At 46.1% G+C, this 26,773-nt stretch overlaps 1 protein-coding gene across 5 annotated transcripts in view; it reads right to left on the minus strand.

Moving 5' to 3' along the window:
- POLA1 (DNA polymerase alpha 1, catalytic subunit) overlaps positions 1-26,773 on the minus strand; it is a 1,252,649-nt gene that overhangs the window by 429,581 nt on the left and 796,295 nt on the right. For all 5 annotated transcript variants that reach the window (XR_010241483.1, XM_063955699.1, XM_063955698.1 and 2 more), the window contains exon 32: positions 4,730-4,911. Coding sequence is in view for 4 of the 5 variants with exons in the window: in XM_063955699.1 (XP_063811769.1) it covers positions 4,730-4,911 (182 nt within the window). In the remaining variant the exon portion in view is untranslated. The remainder of the gene's footprint in view (positions 1-4,729; positions 4,912-26,773) is intronic.

Below are 26,773 nucleotides of genomic sequence, written 5' to 3' on the forward strand. Positions count from 1 at the left end.
TTTTGTCTAACCAAGGATTGATTTAATTGTTGTAATTGGATAGATTAACTACAGGGACAATATGTGGCATCAATGGCAATGGAGGTCCCATAGGGGGCGTAAGACGTGTCACAAGTGTACTCGGCATACTTGAGAACGCTGCGCAAGGTGGGTACTGATTGGCCACAGGTGCTGCAGTTTGACTGAGTGTATGGCACTCAGCTCCTGAACCAGCAGCCAAAACTTCCCCCTCAGGTAAATCCGTGGTGCCAGTACTGCAGGATGCAGAAGCGTCCGCATATTTCCCGCCCTGTGTGGCAGACATTATAAGGAATGTAGCCTTAGGGCGTAACAGTACAATATAGCCAGACAAACACAATACCTGCAAAAAAACCCTATGTTATGTGACAATAAACACAGGACACAAAACAGAGGATTTAAGCGGTATGAGGTGACTGGAAAACACAGTAAAAAATAAGATTTTACTCACCGGTAAATCTATTTCTCGTAGTCCGTAGTGGATGCTGGGAACTCCGTAAGGACCATGGGGAATAGACGGGCTCCGCAGGAGACTGGGCACTCTAAAAGAAAGATTAGGTACTATCTGGTGTGCACTGGCTCCTCCCTCTATGCCCCTCCTCCAGATACAGGATACTGGATACTGTGCCCGGAAGAGCTGACACAATAAGGAAGGATTTTGAATCCCGGGTAAGACTCATACCAGCCACACCAATCACACCATATAACTCGTGATACTATACCCAGTTAACAGTATGAAATATAACTGAGCCTCTCAACAGATGGCTCAACAATAACCCTTTAGTTAGGCAATAACTATATACAAGTATTGCCGACAATCCGCACTTGGGATGGGCGCCCAGCATCCACTACGGACTACGAGAAATAGATTTACCGGTGAGTAAAATCTTATTTTCTCTGACGTCCTAGTGGATGCTGGGAACTCCGTAAGGACCATGGGGATTATACCAAAGCTCCCAAACGGGCGGGAGAGTGCGGATGACTCTGTAGCACCGAATGAGAGAACTCAAGGTCCTCCTCAGCCAGGGTATCAAATTTGTAGAATTTAGCAAACGTGTTTGCCCCTGACCAAGTTGCAGCTCGGCAAAAGTGTAAAGCCGAGACCCCTCGGGCAGCCGCCCAAGATGAGCCCACTTTCCTTGTGGAATGGGCTTTTACTGATTTAGGATGCGGCAATCCAGCCGCAGAATGCGCCAGCTGAATTGTGCTACAAATCCAGCGAGCAATAGTCTGCTCAGAAGCAGGAGCACCTAGTTTGTTGGGTGCCTACAGGATAAAAAGCGAGTCAGTTTTCCTGACTCCAGCCGTCCTGGAAACATAAATTTTCAAGGCCCTGACTACGTCCAGTAACTTGGAATCTTCCAAGCCCCTAGTAGCCGCAGGCACTACAATAAGTTGGTTCAAGTGAAAAGCTGATACCACCTTAGGGAGAAACTGGGGACGAGTCCTCAATTCTGCCCTATCCATATGGAAAATCAGATAAGGGCTTTCACATGACAAAGCCGCCAATTCTGACACACGCCTGGCCGAAGCCAAGGCCAATAACATGACCACTTTTTTCCACGTGAGATATTTCAGATCCACAGTTTTAAGTGGCTCAAACCAATGTGATTTCAGGAAACTCAACACCACGTTGAGATCCCAAGGTGCCAAAGAAGGCACAAAAGGGGCTGAATACGTAGCACTCCCTTTACAAATGTCTGAACTTCAGGCAGTGAAGCCAGTTCTTTCTGGAAGAAAATCGACAGAGCCGAAATCTGGACCTTAATGGAACCCAATTTTTAGGTCCATAGTCACTCCCGACTGTAGGAAATGCAGAAAACGACCCAGCTGAAATTCCTCTGTAGAGGCCTTCCTGGCCTCACACCACGCAACATATTTTCGCCAAATACGGTGATAATGGTTTGCGGTTACTTCTTTCCTGGCTTTTATCAGCGTAGGAATGACTTCCTCCGGAATGCCCTTTTCCTTTAGGATCCGGAATTCAACCGCCATGCCGTCAAACGCAGCCGCGGGAAGTCTTGAAACAGATAGGGCCCCTGCTGTAACAGATCCTGTCTGAGCGGTAGAGGCCATGGGTCCTCTGATATCATTTCTTGAAGTTCTGGGTACCAAGCTCTTCTTGGCCAATCCGGAACCACGAGTATCGTTCTTACTCCTCGCCTTCTTATTATTCTCAGTACCTTTGGTATGAGAGGCAGAGAAGGGAACACATAAACCGACTGGTACACCCACGGTGTCACTAGAGCGTCCACAGCTATCGCCTGAGGGTCCCTTGACCTGGCGCAATATCTCTTTAGCTTTTTGTTGAGGCGGGACGCCATCATGTCCACCTGTGGCCTTTCCCAACGGTTTACCAACAGTTTGAAGACTTCTGGATGAAGTCCCCACTCTCCCGGGTGTAGGTCGTGTCTGCTGAGGAAGTCTGCTTCCCAGTTGTCCACTCCCGGAATGAACACTGCTGACAGTGCTAAGACGTGATTTTCCGCCCATCGGAGAATCCTTGTGGCTTCTGCCACGCCATCCTGCTTCTTGTGCCGCCCTGTCGGTTTACATGGGCGACTGCCGTGATGTTGTCTGATTGGATCAGTACCGGCTGGTTTTGAAGCAGAGGTCTTGCCTGACTTAGGGCATTGTAAATGGCCCTCAGTTCCAGAATATGTATGTGTAGGGACGACTCCTGACTTGACCAAAGTCCTTGGAAATTTTTTCCCTGTGTGACTGCCCCCCAGCCTCGAAGGCTGTCATCCGTGATCACCAGGACCCAGTCCTGTATGCCGAATCTGCGGCCCTCTAGAAGATGAGCACTCTGCAGCCACCACAGCAGAGACACCCTGGTCCTTGGAGACAGGGTTATCAGCCGATGCATCTGAAGATGCGATCCCGTTCAAGAGGTCCCACTGAAAAGTTCTTGCATGGAACCTGCCGAATGGAACTGCTTCGTAGGAAGCTACCATTTTTTCCAGGACTCGCGTGCAGTGATGCACCGACACCTGTTTTAGTTTCAGGAGGCCTCTGACTAGAGATAACAGCTCCTTGGCTTTCTCCTGCGGGAGAAACACTTTTTTCTGTTCTGTGTCCAGAACCATCCCCAGGAACAGTAGATGCGTCGTAGGAACCAGCTGCGACTTTGGAATATTCAGAATCCAGTCGTGCTGTTGTAGCACTTCCCGAGATAGTGCTACTCTGACAAACAACTGCTCCCTGGACCTCGCCCTTATAAGGAGATTGTCCAAGTACTGGATAATTCTTTCGGCCATTACCTTGGTAAATACCCTCGGTGCCGGGGACAGACCAACGGCAACGTCTGGAATTGGTAATGACAATTCTGTACCACAATTTTGAGGTACTCCTGGTGAGGAGGGTAAATAGGGACATGCAGGTAAGCATCCTTGATGTCCAGTGATACCCTGAAATTCTCCAGGCTTGCAATAATCGGGATAGTGAGCCGTCGGGCTCGTGGAGGAGGTCATGTGACTGTCGGTCAGCTGACCAGCGGTCACATGAATACCACCCAATGGAATCCCACACAACAGCTACAGTCACACTCAGTCACAGGTACAATGCAGAAGTTATTACATATAAACAATAAAACTGCACTGGACTAGATAATTTACATATAAATATGTATGAGTATAGATATAACAATGCACAGTAGATACTGGATGTATATCACAGAATACTTGTACTAAATATTCAGATAGCAGTACACTTGTTCTTAACTAACACTGTCTAAAATGACATGTAGAATACTTAAGTGCCTGTAAATGCACAGCACTGATGAGACAGGCGGCTTTACAGAGGAGACAGAGCCCTGCAGTCCCGGAGATCAGCCCAGCTAGTAGTGAAGATGGCGCTAAAATCTCTGTCAGGGAGAGTTAAATGCAGCTCCAGGGAGGGAACACCAGCAGTAGATGGCGCTCGGAGCTGGGGTATGGGCTACAGGTCAGCGTTTTATCCCCTATGCTGGTCCTCACCACTGGGTACTGTGGAGCCTATATCAAACGGGACCCTCTCACCTCCTCCCTGATGTGCAGCCACGCGATCCTGGAGAGCCCCAGCGGTGGTGCGCCTGATGACCGGTGCGCCTCCGCTGCAAGTACTCGGGAACCCGGCTTCCGGAGTATGCAATGCAGCTGGCGGAGGTGATGGAGCCGCAGCACAGCATGTCATAAAGACATAGAAAGTGCTGCGGCCTTGAAGTCTTCTTAAAAGCTCTTTTCAGGGATTCCTAGCACAGCCCCACCTGTTAGTGAACTGCTCTGCAGGCACCAACTTACAAACTGTGCTCCAGTGCCTGGAGGTGGGGTTATAGAGGAGGCGGTGCAATGCATCCTGGGAACAGACAAAGCTTTAGCCTGTTGGTGCCTCAGATCAAGATCCAACTCTACACCCCAATGTATTCCCTGTGGAATCCCAGTGTACCCCGCTGCAGAAATCAATAAATATTTTAGATGTACTATACTGTACCTTAATAAATCTGTAGCATACGCCAACCCAAACTGCCTTTTAAACATAGACCAGCAAATTAAGCCAAAATTTTAGGCGCAGCTTTCATCACCACCAAAATTTACAAAGGCAGAAGACTAGATTGCAACTAATGTGTCAAAGAGCTTACCTTTGCATTACTATAGTATAACATTGGAAAAGTGGCATACAGTACTCTACAGTATGTCCTACAAAACATTAACAGAAAAATGGTGTTACTGACCGATCCATCAAAAACACTGTCATAGATGTTTTCCATTCCACACTTGGGGCAGCAAAACTTGAACCGTTCACAGTCTCTGTACTTCTCTTCATCAGTTAGCTGAGCTGGACCTCCCAGCAAAGCATCATTCTCCTCATCTTTTTGATAATGTTGCTGAACCCGGAACTGAGATGGATCAAGGCCTAATAAAAGTGTGAACAGAATGTTTGTAAAAAATAACATACGACTAGTATGCTTATTTGTATTTGTGTTTATGTGTAGATTTAAAAAAAAAAAAAATTATTGTGGGGGGGAGGGGGGTGATTACATGATTTAAACATCAAAATATAAGAACATTTTAAAAGTGCTTCCTTTTCAGTAAAATGAACGTCTTAACCTTTTTGATTGTATACAAAAAAAACCCTAACAAATATTGACACTTTGTGCTCTGCCTCAAAAGAAAAAAAAAAACCCAAATACTTAATTAAAATGTATATAAATTTATTAATACCAAGTTTATTTTCTTTTGACACACAAAAACTTAATAAAATGAAGAGCATGGTGTACTTTTCCCCCAAATATTGTAAAACCAATGTGGTATGACTGGTAGAGTCAGAGCATCAAGTGTTATATTTGTTAAAGTTCACCATACATACTGGGCCAAATGTAAGAGGCACTTTTGAAAAGACACAATCAACCTTATGTTGATTTAAAAATAAAAAAAATCACCAAAAACATTGGCTCTTTTCACAACCCGCAGGCTATTAATATTTAAGCCACATATTTTAGTAAATCCTTGATACTTCCACAATCCTGTTCCAGAAAGTATTGACTCTCCACTCCGACCAACCTACCGTAGTTAGACTGTTCCTTTAACTTGTTGAATCTTCAGCTTTTTTTTTGTCCATCTTTTCTATGTGTGGGCATTACCACAAATAACAATTTATCCTCAGCTAGTAAAGTCATTTACATATGTAAAATTTCAAGACATTATCATTTTAGTATATGACACAAATGAAATCAAAAGGTTTAATTAAAACTTAAACCAAATTTAACTCGTGAATAGCAAGGCAAGAAAAAAAAAAAAAAAAAAAAATCTTGAAGGGCAGTCGAGAAAAGAGACGAACGTGCAGTTTTATACTCTAACCCAATGGTTCCTAAACTCGGTCCACGAGCACCCCCAACAGTTCATGTTTTCCAGGTCACCTAGCAGTTGAACAGGTATATTCGTTCCTCACTGACACAGTTTACAATTATTTCACTTGCAATCCTGTGAGGAGACATGAAAAACATGAACTGTTGGGGGCACTTGAAGACTGAGTCTGGGAGCCACTGCTCTAAACCCTGAGGAGAATTGATTGTGTGGTGGTATTCTCAGTAGCTCTCTGTTTAACATTTTGATGAAACGTAATAACCAGAAAAGATATTAAATGCATAATGCAATCTACTCTACAGCAAACACAATAATATAAGACAACTATATTTATCAATATGACCAATATTATGGTTGCCAGTGATTCAGTCAATTGGCCAAAGATGCTACCATGCATGGGGCAAAGTGTTAAATCCATTAAAAAAAACTGGGTTTCAGGGTGATTGCCACTTTTTTAAGCCATTTTTATTTTTTGTATTAAGATCGAACACTATTTTTAAAAAAAGAAAGAAGCTAATAGAAGAATTATCCAATTGTTAAACAATTCAAGTAATTAATTTGCATAATGGACTTGACATACAACAGAATTTTCAGACATTATCATATGACAAAAATACAAGTGATCATTGAACACTAGAGCAGGCATTTCTACAGCACAGTGTACACAATGAATGCCAATCACTTCTCGCTGTGCTCTCTCCCTGTCAGAGGCCAATGAGAAGCACTATCAACTTGTTTAATTGAGGATTTTTATGAGAGTATTGAATAGCTAATGTTTCTCTAGTATGTAATATTACTTGTACAGTGTATTGACAGGAAGCATTATGTAACTTGAAAGCATAATCATGGTTTAAGTATGATGGCTAATCTGAAGTAACACTGGGGCTAAAAATAACGCTAGATATAACTAAGAAAAAAATTAATTTCAATTGAGTATTTCTTAAATAAGTTGCTTAGTTGCTCCCCTATGTGTTTTGTGATAAATACAATAGAAACTAACCTTTTACTGTACGTTTCCAGCAGACATAGGAAAAAAAAATTGTTATGAAATTGAGAGTTCAGGAAAGCCAGCAAGGCATGCTAAACCAGAGATTTGCACCATGAATGTACTACCCGAGTTGGCTCCACTCTGCCACCTACTGATGTGTCCACTAACATCTAGCCTCCCTGTATGTTAAACAGCCCTTCTACTTACGCCATGCAGTGGCGTTATTCAATAGCGGTGAGCGTTTTAACGTGCGACTTTGTCCATTAAACGGCCTCTTATTTGCAAAATGATGAGAGTAAGACGCAAAAGCAGCTTTTGCTGATTAAAATGATATTCTGTGTGTGACTGGCTTTATCTACGTACGAAATGCTACGTTACAGAGTTTTCCTGGTAATCACTGTAACATAGCATTTTGTAAGCAGATACAACCATAGTCGCACACAGAATACAGGCATGCCACATATTTTAATTAGCAATAATGCTTGTCCGTTCTCGTCACATAGCAGTGCGAATAAAATGCATATTCTGCAAAATAAGATACCAGACGTTACCAAAGCTGCCAGCTGACCCACGCCAGGCATCTCCTGCTGCATGGCGTATTGAGGCAAGATGTATTAGAGACACATCTGTAAGATGCATTTTTGGCAAAAAAAGACGCCCGATGATGCAAGAACCCATAGAGCTGTCGTCTCCATATGCTCACCCTACCATCTACATGGTTTAAGTAAAAGTGTGATTTCTTAGACTACATGGCCCATTTCTAATCATTTACTGTCCAATTTCTGTGTTCCTGATTAAACTGGGAGGTGTTTCACTCAGTTTGGAGCAGACAACAATGGCATACTGACAAACCTTCTGCTTCTGTAGCCCATTCGATGTAATATGCAGTGTTGAGAGTCTACCTGAATTTAGATCATTTGTAATTTGAGGTACTGTTGCCAGTCTATGGGATTGAACAAGTCTGCCCACTGTTAGTTCCTCTCGAGCATAAAAGTAGCTGCTAATGAAAACAGGCCTTGTGCTTGGACCCAATTTTTGGTCTGCTGGTCCACTCTGTGTACACTTGAACAACGGCCTCTCTCAAACTAGTCACCAGTACAGTTGTTTTGCTAATGCTCACATCAACAATCACCCCATGTTCAAAGTCTGTCAGATCATGTTGTTTGCCCATTATTTCATGAGTGATTCATATTATAAGCCTCTGCATGCCTTCACCTTTCCATTCTTATAGAGATTCAGACATTCCACCTCGGCTTACCTGTGGAATAGCTACTTTACATACAACCACCCGGCGGCCATAATAATTTGGCCACTTGATGTATATCATTGAAGCGCATGTAACTCATGTTAAATAATCAAATATCAAGTTAGATTGCCATATTATTTTATTATGTAAAACAAGTAAAAGGACTCCACCCCAGCCAGCCCTGCACTTCATACCAACCCCTTCTTACTCTGACCCCATTGAATACTTAGGGGTATATGCAATTAGCGGCGAATCGCGGCAATTTTTCGGCCGTTTTTTAATTCGACCGTCTAATTTCGGCAAGTGGGTGCCGAAATTGACCATATTCAATAAAAAACGGATTCGACAGTCCCGCTGACGAAAAACGGCCGATTTGACGGATTTTGTTCCGATTTTTAAAAAAACGGGAAAAAACCCGAAAAAAAATTGCGTGGGGTCCCCACTCCAAAGCATAACCAGCCTCGGGCTCTTCGAGCTGGTCCTGGTTCTAAAAATCCGGGGGAAAAATGGACAGGGGATCCCCCGTATTTTTAAAACCAGCACCGGGCTCTGCGCCTGGTGCTGGTGCAAAAAATACGGGGGACAAAAAGAGTAGGGGTCCCCCGTATTTTTTACACCAGCATCGGGCTCCACTAGCTGGACAGATAATGCCACAGCCGGGGGTCACTTTTATACAGCGCCCTGCGGCCGTGGCACTAAATATCCAACTAGTCACCCCTGGCCGGGTTACCCTGGGGGAGTGGGGACCCCTTCAATCAAGGGGTCCCCCCCCCAGCCACCCAAGGGCCAGGGGTGAAGCCCGAGGCTGTCCCTCCCCCCCCCATCCAAGGGCTGTGGATGGGGGGCTGATAGCCTTGAGAAAATGACAAGAATATTGTTTTTTCCTGTAGTACTACAAGTCCCAGCAAGCCTCCCCCGCAAGCTGGTACTTGGAGAACCACAAGTACCAGCATGCGGGATAAAAACGGGCCCGCTGGTACCTGTAGTACAAACGTCCTGCACGTGTTGGGCTGTAAGCACAACCTCCACCTGTGGACGTCAGGCCCTCATACCACCCTCATGGAGTCTGTTTCTGATCATTTGAGTAGACACATGCACATTTGTGGCTTGCTGGATGTTATTTTGCAGGGCTCTGGCAGTGCTCCTCCTGTTCCTCCTTGCACAAAGGCGGAGGTAGCGGTCCTGCTGCTGGGTTGTTGCCCTCCTACAGCCTCCTCCACGTCTCCTGATGTACTGGCCTGTCTCCTGGTAGTGCCTCCATGCTCTGGACACTACGCTGACAGACACAGCAAACCTTCTTGCCACAGCTCGCATTGATGTGCCATCCTGGATGAGCTGCACTACCTGAGCCACTTGTGTGGGATGTAGACTCCGTCTCATGCTACCACTAGAGTGAAAGCACCGCCAGCTTTCAAAAGTGACCAAAATATCAGCCAGAAAGCATAGGAGCTGAGAAGTGGTCTCACCACCTGCAGAACAACTCCTTTATTGGGGGTGTCTTGCTAATTGCCTATAATTCCCACCTGTTGTCTATTCCATTTGCACAACAGCATTTGAAATTGATTATCAATCAGTGTTGCTTCCTAAGTGGACAGTTTGATTTCACAGAAGTGTGATTGACTTGGAGTTACATTGTGTTGTTTAAGTGCTCCCTTTATTTTTTTGAGCAGTGTATATATATATATATATATATATATATATATACAGAAAGTTAAACTCCGGCACTTGGATATGTCCCTGACACGGGACTGTCTTGCTCAGGTGCCCTCCTCCGTGGATTACGTCCACCTTAGATACAAACACGAAAAAACGAGGCGGCACTCGGAGTCTTCAAAATAGCAGCAAACTTTGTATTAGTGCAGATCAACGTTTCGGGGTCTCCCCCTTCGTCAGGATTAGTGCAAAATGACAAATAGTGCAAATAAATACAACTCACCCCCAATCAGAACATCCCCGCATGCTGATGTCGCTGGCCGCAGCCGCCGGACCTCCGGACTGACGTCACCCGCGTCTCAGCGGAAGTGACGCGTCAGGAGCCTGGCGGTAACGGACCCTGGTAACGGAGCTGTAAACAACATTCAATTGAGAAGCCCAGTGCCAACGTGACACAGCCACCTAAAGTGCTCACTGCTGTATGCTGCAGTTTCAAGTTTAAAAACATACAGTGATAAACAAATATAATACCAGGTTACTAAACGACACATCAGTGATAAAAACGAATATTATAAGAAAAACAGAATGCACATGCAAACAGCCAAAGATTTAAAAATGCACATTAATGACCTGCAACAAACCGGCAATTATTAGATATACATATAATTCTTAGTTATTATTGCATCTATCCCAAGAGCCAGGTATCTCATCTTAGATAAAATTAATAAGCCCTAGGTTATCATTAAGGCCCACCGGCCTAAGGGTGTTAAGCCTATGGATCCACCGGGATTCCAGCTGCAGTAGCTTTTTCCCTCTGCTGCCACCTCGCATAGAATCAGGCACATGATCAATTATTCTATGTTTAAAGGTGGCCATCGTGTGTCGGTGCTCCAAAAAGTGTTTGGCCACAGGTTGGTCGCCCTTACCTGTTGACAGGGCATTCCTAATGGCCAATCGATGCTGTGCCATCCTGATCTTAAACTGGCACTCAGTTTTGCCTATGTAGTATCTGCCGCAAGGGCACATGATGGCATACACCACAAATTTGGTGGTGCACGTGAGAGGCCATCTAATCAGGAATTTTTTCCCCGAACAGGGGTGCGCAATGTGATCGCCCACAGACATGTGCAAACACGTTGTGCACCCGGTGCATTTAAAGCAACCGTTCTTGCGGGAGGGAAAAAGCTACTGCAGCTGGAATCCCGGTGGATCCATAGGCTTAACACCCTTAGGCCGGTGGGCCTTAATCATAACCTAGGGCTTTTTAATTTTATCTAAGATGAGATACCTGGCTCTTGGGATAGATGCAATAATAACTAAGAATTATATGTATATCTAATAATTGCCGGTTTGTTGCAGGTCATTAATGTGCATTTTTAAATCTTTGGCTGTTTGCATGTGCATTCTGTTTTTCTTATAATATTCGTTTTTATCACTGATGTGTCGTTTAGTAACCTGATATTATATTTGTTTATCACTGTATGTTTTTAAACTTGAAACTGCAGCATACAGCAGTGAGCACTTTAGGTGGCTGTGTCACGTTGGCACTGGGCTTCTCAATTGAATGTTGTTTACAGCTCCGTTACCAGGGTGCGTTGCCATGGACGCACCGCCGGGCTCCTGACGCGTCACTTCCGCTGAGACGCGGGTGACGTCAGTCCGGCGGCTGCGGCCAGCGACATCAGCATGCGGGGATGTTCTGATTGGGGGTGAGTTGTATTTATTTGCACTATTTGTCATTTTGCACTAATCCTGACGAAGGGGGAGACCCCGAAACGTTGATCTGCACTAATACAAAGTTTGCTGCTATTTTGAAGACTCCGAGTGCCGCCTCGTTTTTTCGTGTTTGTATATATATATATATATATATATATATACACATACACCCACACACACACATATATATATATTTCATTTTGTTTTAAAAATTGTATAAAACTGCTACTCAGGACTTCACAGTCCTGCAAGAAGACAAGCCAGCAGAAGGCTCCAGCTATTATGAGGAGTGACTGGGCGGAGGGGGCAGCTACAGGGACCCCGGTTAGGATCACTAATCACAGTCAGAGTCAGTGTAGCAGTGGAAACACAGGGCAGCCGAGGCTGCCTAAAGATCCACAGGCTTGCAGAAAGAAAGTTTTCCTATTAGGATCACTCTTTACAGTGTCCAGGGGTAGAGGAAGGGATTGCAGGGGATCAGAGGGAGTGGAGGGGCCGGAAACTGCTTCCAGGAGCCCAGCAGCTATCAGAAGATTACCTTCCAGCGGCTGGCAGTGGGTTATCCTGACACGGTCACAACAGATGCAACCATATCAGGGAAAGCTAAGGCTTGGGTGGCCTCATCTCATGCGACCACACCAGGCAACGGGATTAAGCGCCACACACCTTGTATTTTAATTTTTTTTTTAAGCTAACATTTGTTTACGCAAATATCCAAACAAATCATGTGGCTACAAGCTTATTGCACAAAAGTATACAGATAAAATCTTGGCTGCAAAATGTTAAATCTACTGTATTGCATAGTCTTCTTAACACAGTTACGTGCTCATAGCTCTCTAGATTATCCCTAAGGTAGTACTGGACACCTGACAGACTGACTGAAGCCATTGTGGTTATTGTGTACTATATTGGTCTCTGGAGGATTCAGAGACAGTTCTCATCTTTTTTTATTGTAAAGTTTTCATTTTTCTATATTTTTCAATAAAATATTGTAACAATGCTTCACTAGATTATCCTGCACTTTGAATTTGCTTTTTATACTGTAGGTGAGAGCAGTTACTTTTCACTATAATACTATATAAGTATTTCTTCAATGTTTGCAAAGAAGTGACATCTTTATTAATATGCTGTCTTAGAGCAGGCATTCCCAAGCTCGGCCCCCAAGACACACTAACAGTCTGTGTTTTAGCGATATCCATACTTGAGCACAGGTGACTTAATTAGTACCGGAGTTATGATTTATCCATCTATGCTGAAGCCTGGATATCAGTAAAACATGCATTGTTAGTGTGCCATGAGGACAGAGGTTGGGAATGCCTGTCCTAGAGGTTGGATCTTTAATTCTCTCAAGCAAGAGATGCGGGGAAAAGATATGGTTAGCCAGCCAGAAAATAATGGAAAAGGAAAAACCTGTAACAAAATAAAATATTCAATCAAGCTAATATGGGGATAATGTTGACTCAAGACAAGATACAAGACGGACTTTCCTTTGAAACATTATGCTGCTCCTTTTGAAAACTATTTGCAAACCAGGAGTAAATAGACTACCGTTAGTCTTTCAGAGTGATATATAGTCTACAATACATATTATATCTTATGAATGGGTGGGTAGGGGTTCAATAATGTATTTAGTAAATGTTAATATGGCTGACAAGTTAGGGAATTGTATCTTACATGTGCAGCTCTTAACGTACACAGAGCAAGGCAATTAAGCAAACTCCACCAATCTGAGCAATCTGGCATAGAAAAGGCGTTAACTTGTAGAAAGAAACTCTTGCTTGGATGCTAAGTGTGTGAAGGCGTACATAAATAGGCAACAAATGAATAATCAAAAGGCTTACTCTTTTCTTGACACAGCCTACACATCAAGATTTTAAAAGTACTTTTCCTCATTTAATGTGACAAGTTAAAGCAGTTAGCAATAAGGTAGGGGGGTGTTTAGTATAAAATGCAGTCCTCAGATACAGCTTATAATTGTTAATCTGTTTAACACTTCTTATTCTGGAGTTACGTAACAAGATGCAGGATATGTTTATTGCCCTTGGAAAGCAAACATAAGAGCAAGAGGAGTAGGAAAACGACATATCACAAGACGTGGAGAGCATCCAATTATTAGCCTTTTTATGGATACTAAAATTGCATGGTTGGTATTTAAGTTTATTATTCAGTCAACTGCATAAATGGTCTATTACAGGGGCACCCATCTAGTCACACTAAAGCCTCTTAAGACAAGATTATATGTAGTAGATACATGTTTTTGTTTTTAGTCATATATAGCTTCATAAAGAAAATTAAAATGATACTTTATAGACCTGGTGTAAGCAAGAACTATAAAAACCGTATGCAATATCTCCCCAGTTATAGCAGGGCACCAGAATGTTCGCTGTAGAAAACATTTTAATGTTTCTCAAACACAGCTTAGAAAGCACAGAACGGAGCATTTCATCCCAACAGATTCTCATGATTATATTTTTTTCTGTCCTAATAGCACAGCAGGGAGGAGTAGAACCATGATATACCATCTAGTTTCCTAAAATGCACTACGGTTCACTGGCTCAACTTAAGGGCAAGCAGGCTGCATCCACCTGCTGGAGGCCCCCTGTTTGCTAAACAAAACCTTAACACCAAGCTCCCAGGAGGGAAAGCTGCAACTATCATTTCAGAAGAAACAATGGAGAGGGAAGACCCTGAGAACTGGCCAAGATGAAACCTCATTTCTGCACCCAGCCCCATTATCACTTCATGACACTGACAAAGCCAATTGGCCTTGTTAATTATTTTAGATTTATTCTCAGGATCATGGCAGCTTGTATCATTTAGCACTGTAGTTCGCAGCATAACCTTTTATCTTATACTATCCCTTGGAGAGGGAAAACGGAATTTACACTTTTTACAGGAAAGGGAGAATATTTACTTGCACTGTGGTATATATATTTTTGTTTAAATATGCTTTGTAGTGAAGTGGTCTAAGACTATATTTTATTATGTAGCATATTAAAGCCCTCTCATGTAAAAAATTGTTTTCTGGAGTTTTTTGTGTATTATTTTTTTATGTTTAATGTGAGATCACTAAATATAAAAAATACAACTTTTCCTAGCAATTGTCATTACTTGACTTACCCAACTCGTAAGCATGTTTAGGGTATCCTACAATATTTACCGAGTTACTCATAATAATTCATGAAATGTGTAGGCATTTTTTATAACACAAAAATGGGCAAAACATTAAAAACAAAAAAAAAATTAAAAAGTCAAGTAAAACCATAATAAAGTATATTTCCTTTTGTTCTTAAAGTATTGTAGTAGCCAGTGCTGCCACCTAGAGGTAACAAGTCTAAATTATACCTTTAATTTATATCATAATTTAGTATTCCTTTAATCTACATGAATATGTGTTAACATTTTGCAACCTCATGCAATTTAATCAGTTTTTTAGTGATTCAAGAAAACGAGTTTTATGGTAAGAACTTACCTTTGTTAAAATTCTTTCTGCGAGGTACACTGGGCTCCACAAGGATTGGACAATGGGGTGTAGAGTAGGATCTTGATCTGAGGCACCAACAGGCTCAAAGCTTTGACTGTTCCCAGAATGCACAGCGCCGCCTCCTATATCACCCCGCCTCCCAGCACAGGAGCTCAGTTTTTAGTTAACCAGCTCAATGCAGTAGCAGGAAAAGAGACGACAACGGTTAGTAGCCACATACACCACACTCTCACGACAGGAGAAGTGTCAGCGGCTAATGCCATACCAACCCAAAGAAGCTAAGTGCGTCAGGGTGGGCGCCTTGTGGAGCCCAGTGTACCTCGCAGAAAGAGTTTTAACAAAGGTAAGTTCTTACCATAAAACTCATTTTCTGCTGCGGGGTACACTGGGCTCCACAAGGATTGGACAATGGGGATGTCCTAAAGCAGTTCCTTATGGGAGGGGACGCACTGTAGCGGGTACAAGAACCCGGCGTCCAAAGGAAACATCCTAAGAAGCGGCAGTATCGAAGGCATAGAACCTTATGAACGTGTTCCCTGAGGACCACGTAGCCGCCTTGCACAATTGATCAAGGGTCGCACCACGTTGGGCCGCCCAAGAAGGTCCAACAGACCGAGTAGAATGAGCCTTAATGTGAGCAGGAGCAGAGAGACCAGCCTTCACATAAGCATGTGCAATCACCATTCTAATCCATCTGGCCAGAGTTTGCTTGTGAGCAGGCCAGCCACGTTTGTGAAATCCAAACAAAACAAAGAGAGAATCAGATTTTCAAATAGAAGCAGTTCTCTTCACATAGATACGGAGAGCCCGTACCACATCCAAAGACCGCTCTTTGGGAGACAAATCAAGAAAGACAAAGGCCGGAACCACAATCTCCTGATTAAGGTGGAACGAAGAAACCACCTAAGGTAAATATCCGGGACGAGTCCTAAGAACCGCCCTGTCACGGTGAAAAATCAAACATGGGGAACTACAAGACAAGGCACCCAGATCAGACACTCTTCTAGCAGAGGAAATAGCCAGCAAGAACACCACCTTAGGGGAAAGCCACTTAAGGTCAGATGAACCAAGAGGTTCAAATGGAGGCTCCTGCAACGCCTCCAAAACCACCGACAAGTCCCAAGGAGCCACAGGCGGGACATAGGGAGGTTGGATACGCAACACACCCTGAGTGAAAGTATGAACATCAGGTAAAGTCGCAATTTTTCTCTGAAACCACAACGACAAGGCAGAAATATGAACCTTCAGGGAGGCCAGACGCAGGCCTAAATCTAAGCCTTGCTGCAGAAAAGCCAAAAGTTTGGCTGTACTAAACTTGGAAGCGTCATAATTGTTAAATGCGCACCAAACAAAGTAGGAATGCCAGACCCTATGATAAATCCGAGCAGAAGCTGGTTTCCGGGCCCGCAACACAGTTTTAATGACCTCTTCAGAAAACCTTTTAGCCCTCAAGACGGAAGCTTCAAGAGCCACACTGTCAAAGATAGCCGGGCTAGGTCCTGGTAGACACAGGGGCCCTGAAAGCGGAGGTCTGGGCGTTGTGGAAGTAGAATTGGACGCTCTGACGATAGGCCCTGCAGGTCTGAGAACCAGTGCCGTCTGAGCTACGCTGGACCTATGAGAAGCAGATTTCCTTTTTCTTGATTGAACTTACAAATTATCCTGGGCAGGAGTGACACCGGAGGGAACACATACGGCAGCCGATACCTCAACGGCACCGCCAGCGCATCCACAAATGCTGCTTGAGGATCCCTTGTCCTTGCTCAGAAGACCGGAACCTTGTGATTGTGTCGAGATGCCATCAGATCCACGTCTGGAAAACCCCACTTTTCCACGAGGAGTTGAAACACTTCTGGATGGAGGCCCCACTCGCCAGCATGCACGTCCTGACGACTGAGAAAGTCCGCTTCCCAATTCAGGACTCTCGGAATGAAGACTGCCGATATGGCCGGTAGATAGCATTCCGCCCAACGTAGAATACGTGAGACTTCCTTCACTGCCAAACGGCTTCGAGTGCCGCCTTGATGATTTATGTAAGCCACTGTGGTGGCGTTATCCGACTGTACTTGAACAGGACGGTTCTGAATTAAATGCTGGTCCAGGTTCAACGCATTGAAGACCGCCCGCAATTCCAGAATGTTGATCGAGAGGAGAGATTCCTCCTTGGTCCACCGACCCTGAAGGGAGTGTTGCTCCAGCACGCGCCCCAACCTCTTAGACTGGCATCTGTCGTCAACAGGACCCAGTTTGATATCCAGAAGGGACGACCCCTGCACAATTGTTGGTCCCGGAGCCACCAGTGTAGCGACAGACGGACCTCCGGAGTCAAGAAGATCATTTGAGATCTGATCCGGTGAGGCAGGCCGTCCCACTTGGCTAGAATCAGCCTCTGGAGGGGGCGAGAATGGAATTGAGCATACTCCACCATGTTGAATGCTGATACCATTAGGCCCAGCACCTGCATTGTCGAATGTATCAACACTTGTGAACGAGAAAGGAAGCAACGAATCCTGTCCTGAATCTTCAGGACTTTCTCCTGAGACAAGAACAACCTCTGGTTGTGAGTGTCCAACAACGCTCCCAGGTGCACCATGCTCTGAGCAGGGACCAGGGAGGATTTCTTATAGTTGATGAGCCACCCGTGGGCTTGTAGAAACTGGACCGTCATATCCAGATGACGCAGGAGATAATCTGGGGAATTTGCTAGGATTAACAAGTCGTCCAGATACGGCAGTATCCTGACCCCTTGACGGCGGAGTACCACCGTCATCACCGCCATAACTTTGGTGAAGACTCGCGGAGCCGTTGTTAAACCAAAAGGTAACGCCCGAAACTGGTAATGTAGGTTGCCAATAGCGAACCTCAGGTATTGTTGATGCGACACTGCTATAGGAATATGCAGGTAAGCAGACCATGTAGTCCCCAGGTTCCAAGGCCAGAACTATAGAGCGAAGGGTTTCCATACGAAACTTAGAAACCTTCACAAGCCTGTTCAATGCCTTGAGGTTGAGAATGGGCCGGGAGGACCCATTTGGTTTCGGGACTAGAAACAGCGGAGAATAGTATCCCTGGCCCCTCTGAGCAAGAGCCACCTGTACTACGACTCCTGTATCCAGGAGGGTCTGTACCACCGAGTGCAGAGTTTTTGCCTTTGTCTGGTCCAAAGGGACGTCTGTCTGGCAAAATCGATGAGGGGGTCGGTATTTGAAGGCTATGGCGTAACCTTGAGTGACTACTTCCCGTACCCAGGCATCTGAAGTGGTCTTCAACCATTCCTGGGTATACCCTATACCCTAGAAGCCGGCCCCCCACCCTGGGGTCTTGGCAGCTGGCTGATGGGCAGCCCAGGCTCTTTTAGGCTTCGGCTTACCAGGTTTGGAAGTGCGGGCCTGCTTATGGTACGCCTGACCTTTTGCTTTACCTGAAGGACTAAAGGACGTATCTTTAGCCTTCGACACAGAAGGAACGGTATTAGGCAAACAGGCAGTTTTGGCAGTAGCCAAGTCAGCCACAATCTTATTTAAGTCCTCCCCAAACAGAATATCTCCCTTGAAAGGGAGTACCTCCAGGGTTTTTCTAGAGTCCAGATCCACAGAACAGGATCTCAGCCTCAATATCCGGCGAGCCAGGACTGACGTAGTAGAGGCCTTGGCTGCTAGGATACCGGCATCAGAAGCCGCCTCTTTAATATAGCGAGAAGCTGTGACAATATATGACAAGCATTGTCTAGCATGGTCAGAAGAGATTTCAGCTTCTAACTCTAAGGCCCATGCTTCAATAGCCTCTGCATCCCGTGTAGATGCAATAGAGGGCCTTTGTGCAGCACCCGTGAGGGTGTACATCGCTTTCAGAGAACCCTCCACACGTTTATCCGTAGGCTCTTTTAGAGACGTGATGGAAGTGACAGGTAGAGCTGAGGAAACCACCATCCTAGCCACATGTGAGTCTACTGGAGGAGGCGTTTCCCAATTTTTAGACCACTCTGGCGCGAGGGGATAGCGAGCCAGCATCTTCTTTTGAGGCACAAACTTCGTACCCGGGTTTTCCCAGGGTTCCTGACGTATATCCACTAGGTGGTCAGAGTGAGGTAAAACTTGCTTAACCACCTTCTGACGCTTGAACCTATCTGGTTTCTTAGAAGGGACGGATGGCTCGGTATCATCTGTAATCTGCAGAATTAACTTAATAGCCTCCAAAAGATCAGGAACATCCACATATGAACTACCCTCCCCATCAGCCGTATCTGAGTCAGAACCTGAGGGGTCAGTATATGTGCCATCTTCATTAGACGAGGTGTCAGTGACAACAGTGGATTGTGAGGAGATAAACGCTAGCTTAGATGACCTCTTTGACTTAGGCGAGCGTTGGTCAGACTTTTTAGTAGTCAAGGACTGGTTCAACTTCTTTAATTGAGCAGATAAATCGTCCGCCCACGGCGGGTTAGCTGCAGGGACCACATACGGTTGTACCGGCATTGGGGGTCCCATAGGGGGAGTTAGTTTATGAACTAGCGTATGCAGAAGCGTGGAAAAAGCGGCCCACGGTGGGTCAGTATGTGCCTCCATTGCCACAGTCCTACTGGGGGGCAAGGAGCCCCCAGAGCCCACAGCTGCTATATTCTCCTCATATGGCCCCGTGGCGTCAGCAACACCGGCAGTGTGTTCAGCCCCAGAGCCGTTACCCTCAGAAGCAGACATGATATAACTTGCAGTATGAGGTTAACACAGTACAATTATCAGCAGCACTATACCTCTGAACCCAAACCCCTGCGCAGTGTAGTCAGCACTAGCAGAGATAAAGGAGAGATATGGTGACTAAATCACAGAGAAAAATACGTAATACAGTATATCTTTGTGAAAATCCTATATTAGATAACACCTGACGCACCAAGCCCCCTCAGGTTATGGAATATAGGGATAGCAGGTTGAGTGAAAGCCACAAAATGGACACCACTCAGCTATCAAATGCACACACAGAAAGTCACAGTTTGTACAATGCAGAGGTTATTACTGACAATAATACTGCACTGGACTAGCTTACACAGCTATATAACAATAGATATAACAGTACACAGTAAGAACTGGATGTATATCACAGGGTAATTGTACTATAAAACCCTGACTAAGTGCACTCTTTCTTAACTATCACTGTCTAAAAAGGCAGGTAGAATACTTAAGTGTCATGTAAAGGCACAGCGCTGACAACCAGGCGGCTTAACATAGGAGGATTTGCCCAAGCAGTCCCAGGAACAGTGAGCTGAGGGATAATGGCGCCGCAGACACTGACAGGGAGTGAGGAAAAGACAGATATGCAGCTCCAGGGCGGAAACACTTGCTAGAAATAGCGCCCTGGGGCTGGGGGAGGGGCTTCAGGTCTAAGCCTTATCCTCTCTGCTGGCAAAACCACAGGGTACTGTGGGCGATATAAGAATTGGTTTAGAGAGAAAACCTGACCTGCGCCCATGCCCTGGTAATCTAGTGGGATCGCCTGTACTGCCACAGTGCCAACCGCCAGCGCGCGCAGCCCGCCTCCCATTGACCGCGCCGGATCGCGATAAAGACCGGGTCCCGCAAGCGGGACCCACTTACCACCTCCCGAAGCGCGGCCACGCGATCCTGGAGAGCCCCAGCCGTGTGTGTCTAACGTGAAGAAAACTGGAGCCTCCGCTGTAGATACCCGGCAACCAGGGCTCGGGAGTGTACAGCGCCGCTGGGGAGAGCAGAAGCTGCAGCAGTGAATGTCACAAGACATTTACCACCACTTCTTGGAGCAGCCCCTCTGTTAAGTGCCTGCTTACTGCAGCACCAACTTACAAAACTGAGCTCCTGTGCTGGGAGGCAGGGTGATATAGGAGGCGGCGCTGTGCATTCTGGGAACAGTCAAAGCTTTGAGCCTGTTGGTACCTCGGATCAAGATCCTAAACTACACCCCATTGTCCAATCCTTGTGGAGCCAAGTGTACCCCACAGCAGAAACAAAATTAATTTGCGGACTGACCCTTTAGTCAAGAACTGTAACACAGGATATATTTTAAAACACAAAAATTCTAAATTTTTTACAGCATATTAGAAGGTAAACTGGTGCATAACTATACATGGGTGGTCTTCAGTTTGGCAGCTGATAGGATCCCGGTGCCGGAATCCCGACACCTGGCATACCGACACCGTTTCTCCCTCTTTGGGGTCCATGACCCCCCTGGAGGGAGAATAGATAGCGTGGACCACCGTGCCCGCAAGGGGCTCATTTGCGCTCATCCAGCTGTCGGTAAGCCGGCGGTCGGGATTCCGGCGCCGGTATGCTTACCGCCGGCATACCATGCTACACCCCTATACATATATGGCACAACTGGAAATGTTGCGTTAGGCATGAGTTAGGGAGAAAATACCAGGGTGTCTCTGGATTTTGGCTGCTGAGATCCCTCTGGAGGTCTCCTGACTGGCGGGAGCCTGACTGCCGGAATTTAGTACCAAAAGCCCTTAATCAGGCATCTTTAAACATATGTTAAGACTTGGTTTTCACCTTCGTTATATCAGCATATAGATAAGCAGGAGTTTGGTCTCTGATTGCTCCTTTAACAGTTAGAATGAAATAAACATAACACCCCTTTCACATCTCCAATGTCGAATCCCACTCGGGAATTGGAAACGGGTCCTTCCAGGGTGGGATCCGGCATTGGACCCTAACATCAGACTTCCTGAGCCGGCAATATGCCTAGTCGGTTGCCATAGCGGTGGGGGGCAGAGTTGGCAGCGGCGGACACGGCGCCTTGAGATAAGCTCATCTCAGTGCCGCCTCTCGCTATGTAGTGAACGGGTGCGACCCGTGGACCCGTTTACACTGCCACTGACCCGGTATTCAACCCAGGAATAACCCTTCTTATAAGACGGATTGAATTACCGGGTCAGGCGACTCTGAAACTCAGTCCAAGTGTGTGAGCAAAAATCTTAATATTACCTACAACAAAAAGAAAATAAGATTTTAAACCTACCGGTAAATCTTTTTCTCCTAGTCTGTAGAGGATGCTGGGAACTCCGTAAGGACCATGGGGTATAGACGGGCTCCGCAGGAGACATGGGCACTCTAAAGACTTTAGATGGGTGTGCACTGGCTCCTCCCTCTATGCCCCTCCTCCAGACCTCAGTTAAAGAACTGTGCCCAGAGGAGACGGACAGTACGAGGAAAGGATTTTTGTTAATCTAAGGGCAAGATACATACCAGCCCACACCATCCACACCGTACAACTTGGAACATACGAACCAGTTAACAGTATAAAACAAAAGAGCATCAGCCAGAGACTGATCAAAACTGTAACATAACCCTTATTTAAGCAATAACTATATACAAGTCTTGCAGAATTTAGTCCGCACTGGGACAGGCGCCCAGCATCCTCTACGGACTAGGAGAAAAAGATTTACCGGTAGGTTTAAAATCTTATTTTCTCTTACGTCCTAGAGGATGCTGGGGACTCCGTAAGGACCATGGGGATTATACCAAAGCTCCAGACCGGGCGGGAGAGTGCGGATGACTCTGCAGCACCGATTGAGCAAACATGAGGTCCTCCTCAGCCAAGGTATCAAACTTGTAGAATTTAGCAAAAGTGTTTGAACCCGACCAAGTAGCTACTCTGCAAAGTTGCAATGCCGAGATACCTCGGGCAGCCGCCCAAGAAGAGCCCACCTTCCTAGTGGAATGGGCCTTTACCGAATTTGGTACCGGCAATCCAGCCGTAGAATGAGCCTGCTGAATCGTGTTACAGATCCAGCGGGCAATAGTCTGCTTAGAAGCAGGGGCGCCAACCTTGTTGGCTGCATACAGGACAAACAGTGCCTCTGTTTTCCTAACCCGAGCCGTCCTGGCTACATAAACCTTTAAGGCCCTGACTACATCAAGAGACCTGGAACCCTCCAAGTCCCCCGTAGCCACAGACACCACAATAGGCTGGTTCATATGAAACGATAAAACCACCTTAGGCAGAAATTGAGGACGAGTCCTCAACTCCGCTCTATCCACATGGAAAATCAGATAGGAGCTTTTGTGTGACAAAGCCGCCAATTCAGACACCCGCCTCGCAGATGCCAAGGCTAATACAACATGACCACTTTCCAAGTGAGAAATTTCAACTCAACTGTTTGAAGAGGTTCAAACCAGTGTGACTTAAGGAACTGTAACACCACGTTAAGGTCCCATGGTGCCACTGGGGGCACAAAAGGAGGCTGGATGTGCAGCACTCCCTTTACAAAAGTCTGGACTTCTGGGAGAGAAGCCAATTCCTTCTGAAAGAATATTGACAGGGCCGAAATCTGTACCTTAATAGAGCCTTACTTTAGGCCCATATCCACTCCTGTCTGTAGAAAGTGGAGAAAACGACCTAGGTGAAAATCTTCCGTAGGAGAATTCTTGGCTTCACACCAAGAAACATATCTCCTCCAGATACAGTGATAATGTTTCGCTGTCACCTCCTTCCTAGCTTTTATCAGAGTAGGGATGACCTCCCCCGGAATACCTTTCCTAGCTAGGATTTGGCGTTCAACCGCCATGCCGTCAAACGTAACCGCGGTAAGTCTTGGAACACGCAGGGCCCCTGCTGCAACAGGTCCTCCCTGGAAGGTAGAGGCCACGGATCTTCTGTGAGCATTTCCTGAAGATCTGAATACCAGGCCCACCGAGGCCAATCTGGAACAATGAGTATTGTCTGGACTCTTTTTCGTCTTATGATTCTCAGTATTTTTGAGATGAGTGGAAGAGGAGGGAAGACATAGACCGACTGAAACAGCCATGGTGTCACCAGGGCGTCTACTGCTACCGCCTGAGGGTCCCTTGACCTGGAACAATACCGCCGAAGTTTCTTGTTGAGGCATGACGCCATCATGTCTATTTGAGTAAGCCCCCAACGACTTGTTATCTCTGCAAAAACTTCTTGATGAAGACCCCACTCTCCTGGATGGAGGTCGTGTCTGCTGAGGAAGTCTGCTTCCCAGGTGTCCACTCCCGGAATGAAGACTGCTGACAGCGCGCTTACGTGATTTTCCGCCCGGCGAAGAATCCTGGTGGCTTCCGCCATTGCCACTCTGCTCCTTGTCCCGCCTTGGCGGTTTACATGAGCCACTGCTGTGACGTTGTCTGATTAAAACAGAACAGGTAGGTCGCGAAGAAGAGTCTCCGCTTGTCGTAGGCCGTTGTATATGGCCCTTAATTCCAGCAACGTTGATGTGTAGACAAGCCTCCTGGCTCGACCACAGTCCCTGAAAATTTCTTCCTTGTGTGACTGCTCCCCATCCTCGGAGGCTCGCGTCCGTGGTCACCAGAACCCAGTCTTGAATGCCGAACCTGCGACCCTCTAGAAGGTGAGCACTCTGCATCCACCACAGGAGAGACACCCTGGCCCTGGGGGACAGGCTTATTTTCTGATGTATTTGTAGATGGGACCCCGACCATTTGTCCAGAAGGTCCCACTAAAATGTCTTCGCATGGAACCTGCCGAAGGATATGGCCTCGTAGGCCGCCACCATTTTTCCCAATACTCGAGTGCATTGAGGAACTGACACTCTTTTTGACTTTAACAGGTCTCTGACCATGCTCTGGAGTTCCTGGGCTTTTTCCGTTGAAAGAAAAACCCTCTTCTTTTCCGTGTCCAGAATCATGCCTAAAAATGATAGCCGAGTCGCTGGAATCAACTGCGATTTTGGCAGATTTAGGATCCAGCCGTGTTGCTGCAGCACTCTCAGGGAGAGTGACACGCTTTTCAGCAACTGATCTCTCGATCTCGCTTTTATTAGGAGATCGTCGAAGTATGGGATAATTGTGACTCCTTGCCTGCATAGGAGCACCATAATTTCCGCCATTATCTTGGTGAAAATCCTCGGGCCCGTGAACAGCCCAAACGGCAACGTCTGAAACTGGTAATGACAGTCCTGTACAGCGAATCTCAGGTACGCCTGATGAGGAGGATAAATGGGGACATGAAGGTATGCATCCTTTATGTCTAGTGACACCATAAAATGCCCCCCTTCCAGGCTGGAGATCACTTGCTGTTGACACAGCTTTTGTATCGCAGCTAAAACTATTTCCCTCTCTGGGGGAGAGGCTGGCAAAGCAGACTTGAAAAATCGTCGAGGAGGCACTTCTTCGAATTCCAGTTTGTAGCCTTGGGATACAATTTCTATCGCCCAAGGATCCAAATCTGACAGAACCCAGATCTGGCTGAAGAGTCGAAGACGTGCTCCCACCGGCGCGGACTCCCGCAGTGGAGCCCCAGCGTCATGCAGTGGATTTTGTAGAAGCCGGGGAGGACTTCTGTTCCTGGGATCTAGCCGTAGCAGGCATTCTTTTCCCTCTACCCTTACCCTCTGGCGAGGAAGGAAGAGCCCCGCCCCTTCTGGACTTATGCGACCGAAAGGACTGCATCTGATATTGAGGTGTTTTCTTTTGCTGTGGTGGAACATAAGGCAAAAAAGAAGATTTACCTGCGGTAGCTGTGGAAACCAGGTCCGCGAGGCCTTCCCCAAAAAAAACCTCACCCTTGTAAGGCAAAGTTTCCATATGTCTCTTTGAATCGGCATCACCCGTCCATTGGCGGGTCCACAGGCCTCGCCTAGCAGAAATTGCCATGGCATTGGCTCTTGAACCCAACAGCCCAACGTCTCTCATATATAACGCTGTGTCTTTTATATGACCCAAGGTCAATAAAATGCTATCCTTATCTAGGGTGTCAATGTCAGATGACAAGTTATCTGTCCATGCTGCTATTGCGCTACATACCCATGCCGACGCTACTGCCGGTCTGAGCAAGGCCCCCTTATGTGTAGAAATTGATTTTAAGGTAGTCTCCTGTCTGCGATCAGCAGGATCCTTGAGGGCTGCCGTGTCTGGAGACAGTAGAGCCACCTTTTTACCTTTTTGGACAAGCGCGTCAAAGCCTTGTCCACCCTGGGCGAGGATTCCCACCGTAACCTGTCCTGTGTGGGGAAAGGATACGCCATAAGAATTCTCTTGGGAATCTGCAGTTTCTTGTCTGGAGTTTCCCAAGCTTTTTCAAATAAAGCGTTCAGCTCATGAGATGGGGGAAATGTTACCTCAGGTCTCTTCTCCTTAAACATGCATACCCTAGTGTCAGGCACCGAGGGGTCCTCTGTGATATGCAATACATCTTTTATTGCAATAATCATATAATTAATACTTTTGGCCACCCTTAGGTGTAACCTCGCATCATCGTAGTCGACACTGAAGTCAGAATCCGTGTCGGTATCAGTGTCTGCTACCTGGGACAGGGGACGTTTATGCGACCCTGAAGGGCCTTGTGACACAGTCAAAGCCATGGACTGACTCCTTAGACGAGCCTTCCACTTCAGACATGCCGACACACACGTACCGACACCCCCACACACACTGGGATATATATATATATATATATATATGGAGACAGTCCCCCAATAAGGCCCTTTGGAGAGACAGAGAGAGAGTATGCCAGCACACACCCAGCGCCACTGGACACAGACAAAATCCCAGTCTGTACAGCGCTTTTATATATCAATAATACACTCACTGCGCCAAATAAATGTGCCCCCCCCCTCCTTTTTGCTCTCTGTACTTGTGTTCAGCAGGGGAGAGTCCGGGGAGCAGCTTCTCTGCAGCGTGCTGTGGAGAAAATGGCGCTAGTTAGTGCTGGAGGATCAAGCTCCGCCCCCTCAACGGCGGCCTTCGGTCCCGCTCAAATTCTTTATACTGGCGGGGGTTTATTTAATATACTGCCTCCGCAGTATATATATGTCAGCCAGTGTCCCTTGAGGTTTATTATTGCTGCCCAGGGCGCCCCCCCCTGCGCCCTGC

This window comes from Pseudophryne corroboree, chromosome 2 (genome assembly GCF_028390025.1).
Source record: "Pseudophryne corroboree isolate aPseCor3 chromosome 2, aPseCor3.hap2, whole genome shotgun sequence".
Lineage (NCBI taxonomy): Eukaryota > Metazoa > Chordata > Amphibia > Anura > Myobatrachidae > Pseudophryne > Pseudophryne corroboree.